This window comes from Sesamum indicum, linkage group LG4 (assembly GCF_026168435.1).
Source record: "Sesamum indicum cultivar Baizhima isolate 11 linkage group LG4, ASM2616843v1, whole genome shotgun sequence".
NCBI lineage: Eukaryota > Viridiplantae > Streptophyta > Magnoliopsida > Lamiales > Pedaliaceae > Sesamum > Sesamum indicum.
This window is the reverse complement of record NC_142660.1, coordinates 73,911-96,819: the sequence shown is the minus strand read 5'-3', so window position 1 is coordinate 96,819 and position 22,909 is coordinate 73,911. Positions and strand designations below refer to the sequence as shown.

Sequence of the window (22,909 nt, the reverse complement as noted above, 5' to 3'; positions counted from 1 at the left end):
TAAGTCAAATTGGGTTGGTCGGATTTGAACTAATGATATGACAAGTGTAATATACTTGATGTGTGATTGACATATAATTTAAGTAATCAATTAAATAATAAGTGTATCAAATTTTACTTTATAATTGAATTGATTCGACTAAACATGATTTTTACCACAAATTAACCGGTCAAAGTTTAAAAAATATCTCTCAAGTTTATTCATAACCATTGAAAAGATCTTAACATATATCCAGAAAAGAAAATGGCTCGTTATTCTGTAGTGTTATTATTAGGTCAGCAATAAGGATAAGGGCCAGTTCTGGCCATTGTAATTCCAGAGACGGAGGTCATGGCCATTATTAACAGTTTTCCGCCTTCCCCAAACTTCATTTCTGAACCTACAATTACAAACAACGTGGCAGCAAAGAACATCAGCGTACGCCGGTGCAGTCTGTCGGGCACAATCCCGTACTTGAGCAATAAACGAAATATCGTATTGCCAGCGGTGGCTTCAATTTCTTGTCCACATATAGACGTGGACTTGGAAAGTGAATTGCGAGCACGCGGAGTCACCTTTTCAGGTATTGGCGATAGTTGTGTAGTGAGGATGGCACTTGAGAATGGAAATGCTGCCAACTTGATGCTCCCCAGTGGCTTAATCACTTCATTCAAGGCTCAGATGTGGCATGGTGGCACAATGGAGTTGCTGCATACCTCCGTCTCTCCAAGGGAGAATGCCAGCGCCGGTGCTCTCGTTCAAGGAGGACTCTCTTTATCCTTGGGCTGTCAGAATGATGACGGACTCTCATGGTCTCCAAATGCTTGGGCTCTTCATCAAGTGAATGGAAGTCCTCAGGATTCTATTCAGGTTAGTTGATCAACTACATATGAACCTGGAGCTGGAATAGGAATCCAAGATGAAATTAACAAAATTATATGCAGGTAGAACTGATCAGCAGAAACGAAGAAAGCCTTGCTCAAGTAAAGCATATCATAACTCTTGGACGAGATCTTTTAACCTCAGAGATTCTAGTCTCTAACTCAAGCACTGCATCCCTCCATCTAATGGGCTCAATCACATGCCATCTGGCAGTGAGCACCCCAAATGCAACTTATGCAGTGGGATTAGAGGGCTCAGGTTTCTTTATCAGGCCACCGTTTGTGGCAGATTTCAATATTATCCCTCATGAATTTGCCAAGAAAACCAATCAAGATCCAAGAAAATTCTGGGCACTGAACAAACTATTTTCCAAATGGGATGCAAGAAAGTGGAATGTCGATGATGATGTAGAGAGCTTGATGAGAGACGTAAAAGAGGAATTGAAGGGTGAAGAGCAAGATAACTACAAGCATTTGACTCAAAAATTAAGCAGGATTTACACTTGCGCCCCTCGAGATTTGACCGTCATTGACCGGGTAAGCACGTAGTAAGTTTGTGATATATAACTTAGATAACACGACTATTCTTCAAATGCAACAACTAAAACCATCACAAAACGAACAGGAGTACTTGTGCTAATTTGTCACCGAACGCAAACAATTAGTCAACATTATCTTTACTTGTTTGGTAGCTCTTTCTATTCTGGGGCTAGTCCAGTAGATTGAGAGACATGGTTTACACTTGATTTTGTCTGATAATCAGGAAGGCAGCAGAAAGTATCATTACCGCCCTTGTGTTTTTCGCTCTTTAATATTGTGCAAGAGTTATCTTACATCTCATGAGAATTGATACAAAGTGATGATGAAATGCTTGCTAGAAACGAAATAAGAAATTGAGTATGCATATACTTCTCTAGTAAGCAGGTGCATGGAAACGAGATAAACAAAACCAATTTATTTTTGTCTAATTGTAACCCACGGATGATGTTTATCTCACCCCTCTTTTGAACAGGGTAGGAGAAATTCAGTGACAGTGACGAGAAATGGGTTTAAAGAACTGTATATGTTCAGTCCAGGATCAGAACATGAATGGTATGACAAGTACTCCTTTATCTGCATAGGCCACGCAGCCCTGCTTGAACCATTGATTTTGAATGCTCAAAGTGAATGGAGAGGAGGACTGCAGTTGTGGAATCCCAATTCCTAAATTAGGTAGCACCAGAATTCTTGCATGTTTCAGCTGCTTAAAGGTAAACAAACAAATTCATATTTGCTTAAAACCATTATGCCTTTCATTGACAAAAGTTTATATGAGATTCTTACTAGAATTAAATGCAAGCAAGCTTCAAACATAGAACTGCAAAAATAGTTTTCTACAAGGAGCAGTTGTTTCTCAAAGAGTAGCAAACCTATGAAAACAAGTCCAAACATAGATGATTGACATGCTTCTCTAGTTACCTACATAAGGTATCATCCAAATGCTCCTAAAGTTTGGCAAAGTACAAGAGTTTTCATTAGTCAGAATGAGACTCTAGGTTGGGACAAGAATGTTGTAATCATCCTGACCACCTAGTGCTAACAAACACAATATCACTGCAACTAGAACAACAAAAATACCACAAACAATGCCGGGGCTGGAGTTACTATGGTTTTCTTGAACATTGACTCTCTGAAATTCTGACGGTTTAATACAATGAACTACCTCCGGCAACAATTGTACATCTTTGTTGGTAAACACATCTTCCGTGGAGGAAACTGATTCTGAGCTACCACGGAACAGGTCACCTCCAGAAGAAGATTTTTTGTCTCTATTGCTCTCATGGTCCATGTCCTGAGAAAGACCATTTTGTTCATGCATTAATGTATGTGTCCAAGCGAATGTCCTCGTCTTTGGGCTTCCAAACCTTCTTACTTGTTGCATACAGTAGCCTGGCCCAGAGTAATCTAAATCCTGAAGTGAGCGAATGAGCTTTCTTGGGGTAGAAAAAATCTTCACATCATCAACATTAATGTGAGAGTTGGACCGCTGAAGCACAAATACACCAGGATGTATTATGAGGTGACATGACTAAGTTAATCAAAATATTTCTCAATTGCCGCCTTATCAAATTCAAAATATGGAGAATTGGCAGGCTGCCATGCATCAGTGCTAAAGCAACTAAGTGAAATTTTCAGTTCTGCAGCATATGTCAAAATCATCCTGATGGGGATTTTGTACATTCTCTATCTGATCTAGTGACAGTCTAGGAAGATTTTTTATGCATCATGAATAATTTAATTTTAGCACATTGCGTTTCCGAGCAAAATAAATGATTCAAACAAATACTTGGAAACATAACACAGGAAATGTTAATCATACCTGAGGACTGAGAGTATTGCTACTCAAAACTCCATTTTCAGCACTCACTTGAACAAAACCTGCGAAATTTTCAAGATAATCTCCATTGTTATGAGAAAAGTCATCATAGTCAGAGCTAATGATGTCACTTCCTCGAGTTATATCTGAGAATAGACCATCTTTAAGAGATACATCCAGGACATCATTCTCACACCTTTTCCAAAGTTTACGATTCACACTCCTCCGATCATAAGCTGCACCTTGATGGCTCTGATTCATTGAATTGGGTGATTCATTAAAATAATCATAGCCAAGGAAAGAATCAACAGTTTGTGATTCAGGTGATGCAATGAAAGGTGATTGGTTTCCGGAACTACAAATATTCTTCTTCATACTGTGATCCATTCTGTCAAAGTTTGAGCCAGAGGCCGAACCTATACCCCTCTCCAGTTTGGAACCTTTATCAGCACATATTCTCTTTGCGATCTGCAGTGCTTCAAAAGCAGCCCCTGTAACAAAAGGCATCCGTTCTGATTGGCATTTCTCCATTTCCTTAATTACCAACTCCAATTCAGACAATATACTCTTCGGATCCAAACATCTCATTAGAGAACTCAGCATGTGTATGGAGGACAACTGTTTTTGAGAATTTGCCTCCGTAAAACCAGCATCAAGAATTTGCAGCCCAGACTGTATCAAAAGTCTGGCATAGGCTTCAACAATTAGGCTATTGTGTTTAGCCAAAGCTGTAACTAAGGCCATATGGGAATTGGTCTGCGAATGCTCCTCCAGAGCCCCTGCAACTCTCTGACAGACCTCATTTACCATTTCATTTGAAGCAAATCGCCAATTATCAGATTCAACAAGTGCCTGTAAACAAAGCGCAGCTCCAGAAGACAAATTTTCTTGGCTACCCAAAAGACAATCAGAAAGTGGCTTACACAGAGAGTGAATGACAAATCTCTTGCTATCCTCTGCTGTTGTTGGGTCAATTGCATACCTTGCTATAGCCGGAACCACCTTTGAGCAAGCCTGATGAAGAGCAAAAGCTCCTGCACTCGAGGACAAGGTCTTGATAATGGTGTTCATAATGTTGTCTATCTGAGGGACAATTTTTGGCCCATGGACTCGAGCAAGAACCTCATATAACGAAATTGTGTGCTCGCCAGATGATAAACCAGTTTGTCTGGTTTCAGAAACCTGAGCAAGAAAGATGGGTATTGCCTTGGAATCCAAGTCTCTGACGTAAGATTTCAATGCTTTCATAGCTGATTTTCTACTATCAGCATCCTTGTCAAGATTCTCCAACTCCCGACGAAGTATTGGACTTAGACTTCTCCCCATTTTACCAGACTCTGAAAGATTGAACGGACAGCATAAAGAACAAGGCGCTATAAAATCTATAAGCCTCCATCTGCCTTTCCTTTTCCTTTTTTGGTGTGTGTGTGTGTGGGGGGGGGGGGGAGGAGTTCGTGCTGGTGGTTTGAAATTTGAAAATTGTATTGTAGCTTGGTAAATCAAATTATGGATCAGGTAAACGCACACGTTAATTCAAGAAGGCCCAAATTTCACTTCTAACATTAAACAAGAAAGGAATTTCTGTATGGCGTACTTTTTCCCCCTAAAGTCAAACATATGAAGCATCGTATGGTTAAGATATTTGAACCTGAAGCTCAAGAAACCCAAAAAATCAATATGCAGGAGCGGACTAAATGGAAAATGTTGTACTTTTTCAGCAAAGGAGCCTACCTCGATACCCAGAATTAGGCTGTAGCTATGGCGCACCTTCTTGTTAGAGCTTCGGAAACAGTTGAAAAATGAAATCTTGAGCTGTCCTACTGTGAATAAAAATAGAAGCTTTGTATATAATCGGAAAAGAATCGAATCAAATAATCCGCATCATGGAATTCTATATTGTGGATCAACTCTGGTCTCTGAATAGAAAAAAGGGAAGATCTGATGATGGTGCTCAGTTTTCATTCATGGAATGAAGGGGTGTGCATAAACGCCATAGATGGATGTATACCATACAATACAGGCTCTTTACGGAGCATGTATCAGTATGGTGTTCTGCGTTTCAAGATATACCGCGTCCGCATATTTGGTTTGGTGCACCGGGGGAGGGGACCCTTGTCTAATTCTACTTGAAATGCTTAGGGAGGGATACAAGGCATTTCAAATCTTTTTTGTTATTTCCCCCGCTATCCTCCACACTTCTCTGCCTGCCAACTTTTTAGACAATAATATATGTGGATACCTTGTTTCTCTTTAAATCTGGTATAATTTCATATAAATTTATTATGATTTAAAAAAATTATATTTACAAGCGGGCCGGGTACCGAGTCCTAAATCTTAAGGACCAGGACCTGAAATCTGCCCCGATTTTATTATTTAAATTTTATATATAAATATATAGTATTTTGTTTTATTTTGATAGAATAAATACTAACAAAATATTATATCATTTTATTTCTTTATTGTTAGGTAGTTGTTCAATAATTGATAAATTAAAAAATTATCTCACAATACTTAATGAGGACAAAAAAATAGAAATTGGTTATGAATAATTCATTTATACTTGAGAATTTATTTGTTGGCTTTGAATATTTGAGTTAGGTTATAAACAATTTTATTTGTAATTGATATTTCAAATTATTTTGTTTATATATATTTATAAAATAAATAATAAAAATAAAAATAATCAGGTCTATCGGGTTAGATCCGTCCTGACGAATTTTATACCGGGGGGGGGGGGGGGTCGGTCCTGGGTCCTGGGTCCTCCTCGAGTTGGCGGGCGAGACTTCGACCTGTCCTGTTGCCACCCCTATATCATTTATATAACTTCATTCATTAGTCAAAATTTATAGATACGATAATGTTAAAAAAGATCAAATAAAAATCAATATCTACCCTAAATTAACTTATTACAAATTTATTACAAGTCAATAAATTTTTTTATAGTCAAATTACCCTTAGACATCTTCATTGTTAATGCATACAATGAGGTACACATAAAAGATTTATTTTGACCTGCAATAAGTTAATCGAGGGTAAATATTGATTTTTATTCAATTTTTTCTGTTAATATCAATAAATTCAGTGAATATTTACTAATGAAAAGACATATCTATTAAATAGAAGCAAACTTCAGAAGCTAAATATAATTTTTAAATCATAAAAAAATTATATATATTTACATTAAACTCCAATAAAAAAAACAAGTATAATTATCCCTAATATATACTACCCATTTCACGTTGTTGAATGTTTGAAGAAAATTAATTTTATAATAATCCCTTCTTCAGTATTATAGCAATAATACAGAAAGAATAATAATTTTTTTATTATATTTACCAATTCAAGATTTTTTAGTTTACTAATATAAATAAAAGAGCTTTCAAATGCTTTTATTGTTGACAATAGAATCAAGTTCGAGGCTTTGAATTTAAAATTTTTCTTACAAAAATCATAATAAAAAGATATTACATCTTTACCTTTTATTTAATTGATCTTTTTTCACTTGAAAACAAAATTATCTATTTGTATTATTACGAATTTCAAAAATTTGATGGCTTTCTCAATCATTATTATATTATGAAGAATTTATTATGTCAAACATTCTAACATCTTAAACTCTAATATTTTATTTATCAAAATACTTTAAGAGATTATTTCTAAAATAAAATTCAATATCCTTAAACTATTAAAAACATCATATAAAATGTATGAGTTTATAAAATATTTCAAGTAAGCTTGGCCAAATGCCTACTAAATCCAAAAAATTTCGACTAAGACTGCAAGTGTCTATATTTGCTTGCATCATTAGGCATGCTCAAGCCTAACTCCACAGAATACCCTGCTTTGAGTTTTGGGATCATTAAAGTTATATCATTTATATATGGTCTATTTACAAAAAGTTATCCTTATTTTTTATGTAATTACATAACTATTTTGGACAATAAAAAATAAGGATAGTTTGTATAATAATATTGACGTTTTTAGAAAGTGTATGTATAATCTTTTAAAAAATAGAGGCGACTTATGTAAGTAATATTAATATTTCTAATTAATGTATGTATAATTTTTCAAAAGATAGATATCAAATCTTGTTCCAGCTAATTATCCCTTGAGTTTTCTTTTCTCATTTTAAAACCTTGTTTCAGTGGCACATATACAGACTTCTTTCTCATCGCCATTTCATCACGTACAACTTAATACAACCAATTAAAATCTATGATTCAAGAAAAGTTTAAATCAAAGCTAGACAATTTTATATCAATAATATACTTAATTTTGACCTCTATCACTTTGAGCAACAGCTTTTGAACATAACAGACCTAGAAAAAATAACTTATATAACATTAAATGGGGGATAAGTGTATTTTTGGTCTTTAAATATAGAAATTAATGTGATTTTGATTCTTAAATACTTTAATTGGTTCTCAAATTTTTTTTTTGTTTTTGGTCCTTTCGTTAACTATTTTATTAAATTATATAAAAAAATTCATTTAAAGTGAAAAAAATTGACTCCCATTTTATGGTATTTTTTAAATTGTAATCTAATGCATTCATTTTTTTTATTCAGACTTTAAAAGAAAATAAATAAATAAAAGAAACAATTTTTTTTTTAAATTTATTGACAATTTTTTGAAATAAATGGAGTCTCTGGGACCTTGTATTTGAAACAAATTCCTGCTTCAGAGGAACTTCTTAACCCATTTATGTAATTACCTTACTAATGTTTCCTTGATTAGACTAAGTGGGTTTTTGCAAAAATTGGAAAAAGGTGCTTATGGCTACATTTAAGTTGTAAATGGTATTTGGAATTTTTACTTCAGCTTCTCAAAAGTTAAAATTTAAGGAGTGTCTGGGATTATTTCGAAAAAAAGCTCTTTAATTTTTGATTTTTTAAAAGTATTTTGAAATGTTTGGGATACTGACTTCTACTTATGAAATGGTTAAAAGAAGCGCTTTTAGATCAAAAGCTAGAAGCACTTTGGAGGGGTGCTTTTAGCTATTTTGGTTTTTTGGTAAATAAATTCAATTTACTTTTTTTTTTCAATTTTACTGTTTTTAATTTATTTTTAAATTGATATCGGAATTTTTAAATAATTAAAATTTGAAAATAATTAAATTTACACTTTTATATATTTAATAATTTAAGTTTTATATTTTATGCGCTATATCATCTAATTATATTATTTCATGTACATATTATTATTTGATTAATTAATAAAATAATTATTTTAACAATCGTGTAAGTTTAATTATTGTGTATGAATGAACAATTATATTACTTAGTGAAAGCATTATTAAATTAAACATAATTTTTAATATTTTTAAAAACATAAATATGAAATACTAATCGAAATAAACTTTATGATTTTTTGTGGAAAATAATTATTAGTAACAAACAACAAGTGAAATAACAAGCAAAAAATAATATATTTTTAATACATATGGACAAAACAGTCTTTCATCAATTAAATGTGTTTTAGAAGTAAATTTTCTCCAAATTCAATTTAGCTTTGATATGCTTTTAACTTTTTTTACAAATATCACCCACTTTTAATTCTACTAAAACTTTTAATTTTTGTTTACAAAAATTCCTTTATAAAATCAGAAGTTTTTGCGAACATTATCATAATTTTTTTCTAGAAAAAGTTCAAAGCACCAATACATATGTTTCTTCCAGCTTTTGGTATTGTAATATTTTTCTTTCTCTATATTTTTATAGTAATATCCATTTCCACTACAAAGGTCACTTTTACACACCTACGACTACTATCACAACCACCATTTCTGCCACCACTTCAACACTACATTGTGTATTAGTACATGTGTGGGTAAATTACAATTTATTTATTTGTGTTATGGAAAATACATAAATAATTCTTTTATAAAAAATAAAAAATAATTTACTTCTTTATGTTTTTTAAAATATATTAATTTATCTTCCTATACTTTTAAAATTGAAGTAGGGAGGTAAATTGCTTCATTTTTTAAAACAAAAGAAGGTAAATTGCTATTTATTTTTCATAGGGGAATACTTTGCTCATTTTCAATATCACAGGAGGATAAATTGTATTAAACCCAATACATATGTATATTATAGAGAGATATTTTAAGAAATATCTATATATCTATAAAGTACCAACCCCTAAAATTTCTTACTTTTTTTGATTTGTCTAAATTAACATCATCATATTTTTTTTTTCCAAGGGAGAGTTATGTAAAATCATATTTGATACGTATGAGATTTTTGGCGACACCATAATGGTAGAAGAATTTTCAAGAAAATATTAAAATTATCAGAGAATTAGCCCTGTAAAATAAAGGTTTGCATTCCGATGCTTAAGTCAGTAGTGATTAATGAAGAAATAAAAAGAAAAAACTTGAATAATGATAGAATGTATAAGTTTGTGCGGACTGCAAAATATAGGCTCAAAATACCCTAAAAATCGAGAGAAAATGGAGATAATAAGTGAGAGTTTGAGAGTGAGTGTTGATGTTACCAAATGACTGTACAATGCATCTAGTTATAGGCATGTATAAAGCAGGGTACGAGGTTTGTTGTAGAGTTCCATACCCCATTGAAAGACCTTTGCATTGACTATTATTCACAACAAACCGTTTGAGATTCGAACTAGATTTGACTGAGATGCGTGAGCTGGAGTGTATCCTATCATGTCTGTCCAAAAATCTGAGAATTGGTTATTTGTGGATTTCCCAACTCATTTCACTATGTTTAGATTCATGTTTTGCATTTTTCGAGATAAAATAAATCACACCGAATGTTTGTTTTTGTGTTTTTACACTTTATCTGTGTGTTTTTTTTTTTCTAACTTTTTGTATAGAATATATAGAATATATAAAAGAGACATGATTTGACAACAAACAGTAATTTTTATTTCCAAAATTATAATATCAAACATACAATATTTATATATAAAAGAGATATGATTTGACAATGAATAATGATTTTTATCTTCCGAATTTCAACATCAAACCTACACCACTTATTTTAAAATATTTTAAATTACCCCAAAATACAAATTCAAATATACCATTTATCTTCAACACACACTTACTTATCTCTATTTCTCTCTCTCTATCTCCAAAACACAAAACAAAACAATCAAAATACAAATCCAAACATTACGTTTGTTGCTGATTTAATTATACCACCTAAAGATGTTTTAGAGTGATGTGTACAATGCATTGGCAAACTATATAACGTATCTTCCCAACTGTAGGATGACGTGTCCGACTGAGATGGGTTTAGATCTTGGGCTTGCCAATTCAGTAAAGTAGAAGGTAAGCCTGTGGGCTTTTCCTTCCTGCTCATGGGCTTTGTCTTCTTGTTGATGGGCCAACTGGGTTCTCCGTCGGCTAGACTGGTATCTCGGGCTTGTGGACTTGATCTAATAATTTTAAAGGACATCATCTCTCTACCCCCCAATCCAGGAGTGTAGCTTATAGAGCTGGATTGCTTGAGTGGGTGAATGTCTTGCAAAAAAGAGAGATTTTTCCTGTTCGTTTTCATCAGCGGGGTTGATCATTCGACTTTGGCAGGTCATCAATAGTACCATAATTTTGTAACATAAATACCAAAATTCAATTAGAGACTAGAGTCTTAAGTTAGTTTGACATGTTTAGTTCATTCTCAATGACCGAACATCAAATGAACACAGATGTCAAATGTTCTTCAGCAAATGAAAGATTCTACGAGCAAAAACATTGGCATAAGACTGTCAAAATAAAGCTACTCCTACACATCCCTTTTGTTCGTCCGAACTAGTGACCACTACAAAGAGGGTAATGAAATAGCTTCGCGTTCGAGTATCATAATAACAATCAACCAGCATAATCCCATTAAAAGTATATCTTGATGTAATAATTAACCAACATAAACCCATCAAAAGAATACCTTAATGTATAACCTTGAGAGAATGGTGACGTTGAAGGACAAGAAATCTCTTAGGTTTTATTCTAACACTTTTTTCCATTACGAAGGTGGCGGAGGCGATGGAGAGGTCAGACTTGAGTAAGGAGTATGGTAGGTGAGGTATGTTTTCGTTTGTGCCTTCGCGGTGAAGAGTTTAAAGAAGAAAGACACTGAACTAAAGAAAATTGATTTGAGCAACATTTGGGTCTAGGGAAGGACGAGTATTTTACTCAACCTAGATCCAATTGTTTTAATTAATTAGGCCTAGGTTTGAATTTGGGTTTGGGCCTCATTTAAAAAAACATATGTGCCTAGGCCTGGGTCTAGACCTATTGTAATGGGTCTGGGCAATTTTGAACCATTGACAAGCTTTTCCTGTGATATAAAACAAAGTAAAAAACACCTCCTGAGGCCAAGGTTGGCAGCACACGTGCATTAACTGTTAAGATTTGTCTAAAACTTGCCTTTTTTTTTTTTTTTTTTTGATATTTTTACCCTTATCTCAAATCTAATATCACTACAAAAAGTGGCCGGATTTATAACGGGTATTTTTGTAATGGCCATACCGCCGTTCCAATACACATGGCTTTTGTAATAATTTTGTGATGGACCGACCGTGTTGACATCATTGAGGGGGTAATAAACATACAATTATTTTGTAATAACTGTAACCATTAAAATTGCCGTTAAAAAATCTATGTGTGCCTAAAACCGTTACAATTTATAGGTATTTACTAATTTGCTATGATTTTTATAACGGTTGATTATATTTGTAGTGACTTTTTGGTGAAACAAGGAGCCGTTCCAAAGGCAGTGGCAAAAACCGTTGGAAAACGTATAAAAAGATGATGTTACAAAAATTGTGACATTAGAGACGATTTTTTTTTTTTTTTGGTAATGACCGTTACAAAATAACAACTAGTTTTAAATGGTTATATTAGGAATTCCAAAGGCCGTTATAAAAGTCGCTACAAAGAAACTTATATTTTTATTTTTATTTTATTTCATTTGCTGTAGAAATTCTTATGCTAACCAGATACACTCTCAACACTCTGATTTTCATACATATTCATTTGATTAGCTTTTAGATTATTACTCAAATTTTAGACCGTCAACTAGCGCTGATCATCACTTAAGTTGGTTGACAAGGTAACAGAGACTAATTTAATACTTTATTATATTTAATTAAATTAATTGTAGTTTATTTATTTTAATTTTTTAATTTTTTTATTAATCTTATATCATGTTAACTATATGTATTCTCCTAAATAGTTAGAGTAATATTAATAAATTTGTAGGTTGTCAAATTAAAAAGTTAATTAGATATATATATATATTTATGTGTGAATACAGTGATATATATCCTCATGTTACGAGAAGTTAGGAGATGAATGTATAAGAATCTCCCAAGGGGGGCAGGTCTTACATCGGAGTTTGAGGATGGGCGTAAGACTTTCATAAAATGAGTAAAGGGTCAGCGTTGACATATGAACAGATACAAAATTAGGCGCATTGTCGAAAATGCAAAAACACAAAGTTTAGAACACCCGACGATATCAATTGTCACTTGTGTTATGCAAAGATTTATGCCAAAATATTATAATTGAACTTCTTATGGCGAAAACAGTATGCAGGTGTACTTTGAGGCTATAACTGTCCCTCCAGTGCCGGAGGAGCAAATCCCAGTCGATGACAATTATTCACATTGGGGTAATGAACAATATATGGATTAGGCGCAAAAGATGATTTTGATGCAATCGGGCCGAGTTATTTTTCTTCCGAAATATATTACAAATATCGTTCCAAATATCGAGCACAACAATACCTAAATGTGTTACAAAGACTGTTACAATAACAATTAAATCAAATTCAATAGAACTGTTACAAAAGCAATTCCAATTTTTTTTTCCATGCCACCAAATATGTGACGACTTTTAGGGGTCGTTACAAAGATCGTCACAAATTGTAACGACTTTCTATTAACCATTATAAATAATTTATAATGACCTATTTAGCCGCGGTAGGCCTTTCCGTTGTAAACGACGTTACAAATAAAAAAGCCGTTCAAAATAATAAAAAGATTGCTATGAAAATCGTTCCAATAAAATAATTTTTTTTTGTAATGTATATATAATAGTATATATATATATATCTTATAATATATAATATGTATAATCTAATAAATTTTAAAAATAATATACAAATATTTATTAATAATAAAATATCATTTTATATGTAAATATATAATTATATTAATATTTTTAATATAATATTTTTTTATTTATATTAATTAAAAATTAATTTTTTTAAAAAAGCAAGTGTTTTCAATAGCATTACTGAATTTGCAATAGCATTACTTCCATCTTGCTATTTTCATAAGTAGCAATAGAATAAAAACTCAAGGAGTTCATGCACCTTGTTGGAGGTCTTCCAAAAAATGACGAAGGAAACTTAGGAGCTTCCCACCCATTCCGACATTCCCATCCCATTGACCCACGGAAAGGGAACAATTGGCAAATAAAGCATCATGATACAAAATTTCTCAAGCTTAGCCATCAGACCAATATTATTAATAGAAGTAACAACCAAAAACTGAAGCAAAGAAAGAAAGATAATTGCAGGCTAATACAAACAAATATGTTTGTCGGACAGATGCTAGCACTCCAGCATGGTTAACCAGAAAATGCCACCTAAAATTTACATGCTTCTCAAACTTTACAAGGTACCAGAAACACAATCAATTTTGTTCGACATCCATGTCTTAAATCCCAAGTAAATAGCACCAGATAGTACCTATACACGCGAGCGCGCGCGCACAGAGAGAAAGAACATAACCACATAAAACCTGTTTTCCAATCAACAAGCAGGCCAAAGTCCAGCGACTTCAACAAGAACAAACTCAGATATAACAGAATCACCAATATGAAACATAAGCATGAATAACCCGTTAAGGGTAATTCCTCTACTGTTGCTGTTGATAGATTTTCTCCGTGAGAAGAAGGAGAAGCAAAGGAAAGAAGAGGACAAAAGAAGAAAACTTGGTTGGTTGGTCTGTGTGGCAGGGGCAGTGGGGTTTTGGTGTTCGGGTTTCTGAAGTTATCAAGGAAGGTGAGGGCTGTCGATAGTTCTCAACTCTCACCCGCTGTAATCATCCAATAAGTACTGAATGGAAAATTGGATGGCACCAATATGAATTTTGTACCCAGATAATAAGATGTGAATGTTGAATTAGCGCAACGAATAACATGTGAAAGATTAAAACCCCCTCTTTTCACCTGGATTGGATACCGGCTACAACTCATAATATTTTATACTCTTATTTGATCACGTGGGGGGTTGAGAAGATATTGTTGGGGTAGATATGTCATTTAGGGAGATTTTCAGTAAGGCTAAGCCAGGAATTTGTGGCGGCAGATTTTTACGTGAACAAAATAGAAGAAAGTGAGCAAACGTGGACAGAAAGGGAGAAAGACCATTTCCTTTCTTGTTTACCGTACCTAGTAGTCTGTAATTCGTATTAGGTTGGCATTACTGGTATGGTATTATATGCTAAAGAATCAATTCTTCTGCAGTTATAGTCCTTTTCCCATCTTGGATCGCAGTTGTCACTGATACAAGCAAGTCTCAAAGTGTGTCCACTTCTCAGTCCTTGATTCAAAGCGGTGAATTGATGGCACAATTTACCGCTGGCGGCCGACTAAGCTCCCTCTTTATTCGTGATGGCTTATCAGTTGGCTTCGACGTATTTCACTACCACTGTAAAGTTAAACCTTTTGGTTACGGAGGTTTCAGATTCACCTGCTCGCCTTCATTCCCACACAAACAGAAGCTCTGGTTCTTTGGTGGTTTTACCGTGCATGCCTCCCAATCATCATCGTCTGGGAATAATTCAGGTGGCATTTTTGATGAAATCTTGGAGGATGAACCAGGTTTTGAGATTGATGAGCTTGCTGGTTTCAGAGGCTTGGTTCTCGACATCTCCTACAGGTCTGCCTTCACTCTTCTCTCAAGTCTTATCCCAATTAGTGCTCACACCTTACAACTCCTTTCTCGCTCTTGTTTTGCTAGGTACCATATTTTCCGGTTATGTTTCGAGCAGAGGGCTTCTACTTCGATGTTTGCTCATTAGCTTCTCTATGTTGAATTTTGTTTGATTACCAATCTTAAATATTCTCTCACTGCAAAATGTTTGCAACTGAGAATAATTCTGGGATGGCCTATTTTTGTTGGATTGTGAGAGCTTTAGTCTTGAGAGTTTACTTTTGGCTCCAGCATAACTACACTTGCATGTCCCATGTCAAATAGCACATACCTCATCACCTTTCTGCATAACTTAATTGTCACCTTTCTGCTTAACTTAATTGAAGACATTCTTAACTAGAATCCATAAGCCAGAGGTGATCACTAAATTAATGTTGGTAGTAAACTTGCCCATGGTCTGACATTGAACTGAAGGCCATGCACTTTCTTTCGTGGACCAGAGCATTACGGTGCAAAAGTAAATACTTCTCGTTCCCACTTAAGATGTCTGTAACTGGTAGAGGACCAATGTAGAAAGCTGTCAAGACCTCCAATGGTTGAACGTGACCGAACTTCTATACAGGCCGTAATATCTTCTGTTGCATTGTCAAGGAAAAAATCAAGTTCTATTGTTCTTCGTTTCTTCCTATTGAAAGCAAATCCAACTTGAATGATTCCCAAGGAGCTCTTGGTTGTTTCCACTTTGAGGATACTAGAGGATACAAGTTTTGACTTCAAAGTAGTATTTATGTATACTGGATTGCTTCCCATTGTGCATTGGGGGTAGAGACAAAGGAGAACTAGCTTTTAATTTGAAAATTTGAGCAAAGACAAACTTCCATAACTATGCAGAAAAAACTGGATTTAGGGAATGTGGTGTACATCCTTTCATTACCTTACCATCCCTGAATAACCAGCGAGTACTGACCTTCCTGCTACGTCTTACGGGAGAACATCCAAATTGATTATGTTTTGGATTTCCCGTGTTGATATGTGTTGAAACTGCAGCCCAGTGGCAAGAATCGAATTGAAAAAACCTTTTCTATGAGTCCTTTGTTTCCTTTGCAGGAACGTTTTTTCTCTGTATTCTGCTATTTATTTATTTGAGATTTTTTGTTTCTCGTTATTTATATGTTTCCGCTACTGTATATTACTTGCATATTCTTTATTTGTATCAGCCGTGTTGGCTGACAATGAATCAGGATCAAGTGGATTCTTGTAGTTTTTATGAAATTGTTATGAAAATAATGTAAATGACCTGTCTGTCATGCTAGGCCTGTTAATGTTGTGTGCTGGAAACGCGCCATATGTTTGGAGTTCATGGATAAGGTCAGATTCTTCAATGTCTCTATGGTCTTGAAATGACGAGTTTTCGTTACCTTGATATGTTTTAACATGCCAAATACTTTCTATGATATAGGAAATGGAACCATATACTTCACCATATATCTGAAGAAAAGATAAATAGCTAGAGATCAGAAGAACTGTCCTCATCAATTTTCTATTTTGTGATCTAGGGTTTTGCCTTTCAGCAAGTACAAAATGCAGAGCTATTCTTAATTTTAGTTTTTAGTTCACATGCCTGTTTCACTGCAATTGTCTCGGAGATGATGTCATTCTTTTCTTCCTAACTTGCAGGCTGATGTTTTAGAATATTATGACCAGACTGTAAACTCTCCTAGTGGTTCATTCTATATTCCTGCTGTGTTGAGGGTATGATGCCATCCACGAGTGCTATGATAGTACCTACTGGTTATTGCTATGTCCAATTTTTCATCTGCTTATCTACTATTTCTATATAAGGTCAATCACCTCTCATTTGAAATAGTTAACTTATCCACTCATTTCTGTTGTAATTACAAAGACCTCGTTTTAGCTTGTTGTCGCTTACCTAACTTCCATAGCCATTAGGCCCCAGGGGGAAAGTGGACCTGAGAGGAGGGTGAGTTGGTTGGAAAGATGAGGTGGTGAGAAGGAGGAGGAGAGATATAGGATGGAGATCGAGCATGGCAGGGTTAATCGGCAGTGATGATAGTAGAATGAATTTAATCACGGATATATTATAAAATACATTCCCTCAACTGTTGAAAAATCAATGTTCAAAAATCAACGGTGATGAGTATATATAATAACTAAACTCAATGGTGACAGTCAGTATTACTTGATTATTTTTGCAGTAAATACTTTTAGTTTTTGTAACAGAACAAATTCAGAGGGAGGTTGAAAGAGGTAAGGCAAAAAGTTTTTGGTCATTTAACTATTCCAGATGAGATGTATTTTAATTAACCATTTCCTATATTTTCTTGTTCAATATGTTATGCTTCTTACTAGTAAATAATCACTGTGCATCTAATGTGCCAGGTCCCACATTTACCTCAAGTCGTCAAACGAAGAAAAGTGAAAAGAAGCCTCAGCCGTAAAAATATTCTTAATCGTGACAATTTCATGTGTCAGTGAGTTCTTGACAATAGGATCTAACTTGCATTTAGGCTTTGATTATTCGTTTTATCAATTGATATGCATTGATACCTAGCTCTTTCCACCAAAAGAATGAAGTTAATTTAAAAGAAACACTAGCTGTTCATGTATGAAAGTGATCATGTATGATAGGGTTATTGTGGATGGGGAATAGAGTACTTTAGAGAAGGGAATATACGTTGATGTTTCAGATCCTGATTTATAAAGCTTATTTTATTCTCTCTCTCTCTCTCTCGATAAAAGCATCGCTTAGGTTTTCTTTCTTTCTTTTTGGAAAAAAGAAATAATCACCTCTTGTTCTTTCCTTGTAGCTATCGGCATACCTTTTCAATACTATGCATTAAAGAATTCTTTGGTGCCATTAAGTGACTTCTAGGAAATCATTCAGTCGCTTAAATGCCATTTTCTCAGTGTTAATGCTGACTGGTGATGAAGCACGGACTCCTCAACTGCCTCTTGACAATTTTATGATCATTGTCTCTCATTAGCATTTAGTACCATCACAATCCTAAAATTTTACTTGTTATCTGCATTCTTGACAGATACTGTTCTTCCTGTGAGAACTTGACCATTGATCATGTTCTGCCAATAGCCCGAGGGGGAAAGTGGACATGGGAAAATCTGGTAAGATAACCCTTACGATGTGTGACTCATACTCTCATATCCGGGTGTAATTGTTCACCTATAACATTGGAGAAAAAATTCAGAAGTTTGTTGATTTTCAAAATATTATAGAACCCAAGTCGGGGGGGGGGGGGGGGGGGGGGCTTTGGTGCAAGGTTATTACTCTTCCATGTTGCAGGATTGGGTGGGTCAAGTATATGTTTGGTTGCTGGAGTACGTTGGTGCATTGCGAGAATACTGATCTGGAAATTGTAAGAGGGATCACCAACCAAAACTTGTAGAGCACTTTTTGGTGGCTGAAGTGGTGAACAAATAAATATTAGAATGCAGAAGTCCTTTTCAGTTTATGTTTTAGAGACTCATCAAATTACCTGTCATAACTGATCTTTGAAACAGGTTGCTGCCTGTGCCAAATGCAATTCAAAGAAAGGCCAGAAAACTTTGGAGGAAGCAAATATGAAATTGATGAAAGTCCCCAAGGTATTACGAAGAATGTATAAATTTTTCACTTCCTGATAAAAAACCTACAATTTTTGCTAGTCATATGTGCTGTGCGAAAGTGGCAAAATTCAGAGACAGAGGATGAAAGTTACTTGACAGTGGCAACAATTGAAGTGAGCAGAAGGCTCTAGCCTCTAAGTAACATGTTCTCATGATTTTATCTTCCATTGCAGGCTCCAAAGGACTACGAAATACTGGCAATACCCCTAACAAACCAGACAATGAAGATGCTGAAATTACGGAAGGGGATGCCAGAGGAGTGGCGGCAATACCTCTCAAAACCATATGCAGCCCCGTGATAGCTACAAGGGGGCATGATGACGCATTGTGTGCTAGTTAAAAGTGCGATCGTGTTCGTATGTACTTACTGTATATAGGTGCATAAACTTGTCACAAATTAAACTGGCTTTCTATATAATGCACGTACTAACTTCCAAACACGTCCAAACGCTTATCTCTAAGAAAAAAAGAAAAAAAAAAAAACACATCCACACGCATGTCAATAGCATAATAGTATAGTTGCTTGTATTGGTACTAATCGGAGTGCAACACCAAGCAACTCGATTCCAGGCTAAGATGTTGTATCCATGTTTGCATGAATTCATTTTAAGTTAAGGGAAAATTATATAAAATCCTCCCTATGTTTTAGAAATTTAGCTAAAAATTCTCTATATTAAAAGTATATGTAAAAATATTTCTATATTTTTTAAAATATTTCACACGCACCACTTTCATCAATTATCATTAACGGCGTTAATTTTTTGAGTGATTTGCCCGTTATGCTCTTATTTTATAGTCGTTGATTTTTCTTGATTAAGAATGAACAGCTTAAATCTTAACTAACTTGTAAAGCATATTTTTGCATTTCTATATACACACAATTATACATATACATATATATACACAATTATATATAAAAAAACAAAAATATATAATACATATATACATATATATGTATGATGGGTATGGCCCAATGCATTTCAGTCCAAAAGCAAGTTAAAAAGTCCAGCACTTCACCCTTTGTGCATGGCCGCGATAATAGGAAGAAGCCCACTGTTCACGGCCTATCACACTCAGCCCAAACTCCTGTAGCCAGCCCAATCCTCATATAGGCGTCAGTCCTCAAAGCTTGCATGGCGCACACATGGGACCTCCACGTAGGCCCTCCTATCTGACAGGGAGTACGTGACAACAGGAAGGTCTCCCTCAAGAATACGGACTCTAACATCTAACAGACTCCTTGCGAGCTGGGAGTCCCCCTTCATCTCGGACTCTCCTCCTCACTTAAATATTAACTCTAACAAACATGATCCCAAATAAATAGGATTCCATCAAACTTTATCTTAACTAATTCTATCCATTTCCCACAGGAATAGGGAGCATTATCAGTTCCATGGCAGAGGAGGATACTCTTCTATAAATAAGGGATTCATTCCAGGGCGGACGAACACCCTCGCCCGATAGAAATTTGGCTGCTACTCTGTCTCATCTCTACTACATTCATACACACGACTCGTTTTTATTTTTCTATCATTACATCTCATTCTTTTAACACTTTTTATCATTTCGAATTATTATTCTTCAAATCCAGTACTAACTTGGGCATTGGAGTGCTAATATTTTATTTTGCAGGTCTCTTTTTTTCGAATTTTGTTTTAAGCAATCCAGGCCCAACACCTAAGCTGGATTTCGCCGGACTCGTGCTAAAATGGCACGCATCAATTGGCACCGTCTGTGGAAAATTTGAATTAAAGGTGTGTACCATGGAGACTCCCAACAATCCCGCTAACAAGCAAAAGACTGTGGAGGCGCCCGACAGCAATCAACCTTTATAGGTTGTTGTGGGAACCTCCCTGACGCCAGCAGGAGGGTCTGCCTCCCGAGTGACAGAACTGCTGGTCGACTGTCCAAGGTGAAGCACTTCCTCGGATACTACATTAGGTGAAATTTCCCCAACTTTGTTGGGCGCAATTCAACAAGTAGTTACCGTAGTCGTTGCGGGAACATATGGCAATAGTGGAACGTTTGGGTCCCAAAAGTTCCCACAACGACGCTCGAGTCATCACCGCAGTATTAGCAAATTACAATGTGGGATGCATGTTCATAGACTCAGGAAGTTCCATGGACATATTATTTGGAGAAGTATACGACCAAATGTAGCTAGGAGGGGCCCCCCTTGAGATAGTGAACACCTCTCTCTATGGATTTGCAGGGGAAATAGTCCACCTAAGAGGCATGGTTTCACTCCTTCTGAGTTTAGGCATCGGCATTACCCGAAGAACATGCATGTTAAAGTTTCTAGTGGTGGATACACCTTCGGCCTACAACATTATTCTAGGAAGGCCCACCCTCAACAACTTCCAAGCCGTAATATCCACCTACCACATAAATATTAAATTCTCCACTCCAGGATTTGATTATCTCCTCGCGTGTCGTATTTTCTAATTGTGTACCAATACGTGTGAATTTTTCTCGATCTTCGAGTATAATCTTAATAGTCATCAGTTCTTCCATTGGTTGGATCTTAGAGGGTGTTTTCTCACTTTTGCTTTCCTCGCCATCGTCCTTTTGGGGGTTATTTCCTTGCCACATTGGTTGGGGAGTGCCTCCTTGTCATCTTTATTGGAGGCTACTCCCCTGGGATTATCATCCCTGACTCTCTTTTGCCCTCTATGCACAGCTTCCACATAGCATTTACGAGATTTGAGGGGCTCCACTTGTACTTCTCCTTTAAAGGAAAAGCCAAAAAAATAAAAAAATATCAGAGATATTTTTTTTAAAGGAAGAAAATTGAGAACGACAAAAGAGTAAGGAAAAGGATTTTTGGAGAGTGGGCTTGAATTTTCTGGGCTGTCTTTTTGTGGTTTCGTACAGATTTTCGCTCATTTTGTTGGGCCAAATTTATCCAAGGCCTTGGTGGCTCAGATTTCAGATGGTGGACCCTTGTGCATGGACCTTTAGTCCAGGTTGATGCTATGCACTTTTCTTTGGACCTTCAAGATACAATGGTCATCTCTATTCGGCCGATAGATTTCGCTTGACAATGGCTGTACACCATCTATTCGTAGAGTGGATACACCATCTATTCATAGAGCAATCCATGACTGAATAGCTGCTGCTCGCTGTGCACCATGCCCTTGCTGTGGCATTGTTGCTGCAGTTCATGGGCATCCGAATGCTGTTGTGAAGTCGCTTGTCGAACATCTTCGTAACGATCACGGCTCTATTCGTGTACCTGCTGCAATTCCTTTCCTCTTCATGGCAAACCATCAAACACTTGTAGCACATTATTGTCAACCTCTGTTTCCTTATTCTGAAAATGTTGACCCAGCCTAGTGTTTGACCCTCACCCATGTTTAGATCACCCAAATCTTGAGAATCCATTCTGACATTCAGATGGCTTAAATTCTGCGACTTCTCAACAACAAGGTCCACCGCCCTCTGATTGGTATCTGGCAAAGGCAAGCTCAGCATCGTTTGGTGTTGATGGTCCTAAGCAGCACTAGTTCCCGCCTTATATCCGTGCCACAGAATTGCCTCCGCCTGGTTCAGCCGCCTCATCGATCACTTGTTTGCCTCTTTTTTTGTTGAGTAACACTCTCAAATCTTCTTGAAGGGGTTATGTGTTTGTCTTTGGTTGCGGTCTAGGGCGCCCTTTAGCATAACAAGATTCGAAATCATGCCCCAAATGTTTACACCCACTGCAATACTTAGGCAGATTTTCATAATTCACTTTTTGGGCAACCCTCAACTATCCTTGCCAATCCAAAGTCCCGTAATCCGTTTCTAGGTTAAATCCAATTCCACACAAATTCTTGCACATCCTGGTCTAATTCACTTAGATGTTGTTTCATCAAGTTTCAACGGTGCCCCACGAAGTTTTTTTTTTGACAAAATGCATAAAACCCCCCTGTGTTTTAAAAAGTCTGCAAAAAGAACCTTCCTGTTTTCAGAATAGGCTAAAAGCTCTCATGTGTTTTGTAAAACTTAGCTCAATCGCTTCCTCTCCGTTAAATCCAACTAACGGTGTTAATTTTTTAAAAAATGATCGTTATACCCTTACTTAATATATATTATTTCTTATTTTAGTGACCATTGGATTTTTTTGATCAAATATTGATCGTTAAATCTAATCAGTTA

At 35.5% G+C, this 22,909-nt stretch overlaps 3 protein-coding genes across 4 annotated transcripts; 2 read left to right on the top strand and 1 right to left on the bottom strand.

Moving 5' to 3' along the window:
- The first annotated feature begins 247 nt into the window (after nt 1-247).
- Nucleotides 248-2,198, top strand: NDF5 (NDH-dependent cyclic electron flow 5). Its single transcript, XM_011076952.3, has 3 exons — nt 248-849; nt 924-1,397; nt 1,873-2,198. The coding sequence occupies exons 1-3, from the start codon at nt 331-333 to the stop codon at nt 2,065-2,067; spliced, it is 1,188 nt and encodes a 395-aa protein (XP_011075254.1). The 5' UTR covers nt 248-330; the 3' UTR covers nt 2,068-2,198.
- Nucleotides 2,189-5,385, bottom strand: LOC105159622 (protein SINE1). The gene is made up of 3 exons (XM_011076737.3): nt 4,948-5,385; nt 3,220-4,553; nt 2,189-2,886 (listed from the first exon to the last, which is right to left on the bottom strand). Exons 2-3 carry the CDS (start codon nt 4,540-4,542, stop codon nt 2,392-2,394), a joined length of 1,818 nt encoding a protein of 605 aa, XP_011075039.1. The 5' UTR covers nt 4,543-4,553; nt 4,948-5,385; the 3' UTR covers nt 2,189-2,391.
- Nucleotides 5,386-14,560: 9,175 nt separating this feature from the next.
- LOC105159621 (HNH endonuclease) lies at nt 14,561-19,209 on the top strand. 2 transcript variants are annotated; one of them, XM_088879948.1, is made up of 7 exons: nt 14,562-15,133; nt 16,441-16,495; nt 16,805-16,879; nt 17,528-17,619; nt 18,187-18,268; nt 18,665-18,748; nt 18,943-19,209. In XM_088879948.1, exons 1-7 carry the CDS (start codon nt 14,817-14,819, stop codon nt 19,066-19,068), a joined length of 831 nt encoding a protein of 276 aa, XP_088736074.1. In that variant the 5' UTR covers nt 14,562-14,816; the 3' UTR covers nt 19,069-19,209. The 2 variants fall into 2 exon arrangements, with proteins under 2 accessions (XP_011075037.1, XP_088736074.1); XM_011076735.3 differs by lacking the exon at nt 16,805-16,879 and having other exon boundaries at nt 14,561-15,133.
- The last annotated feature ends 3,700 nt before the right edge of the window (nt 19,210-22,909 follow it).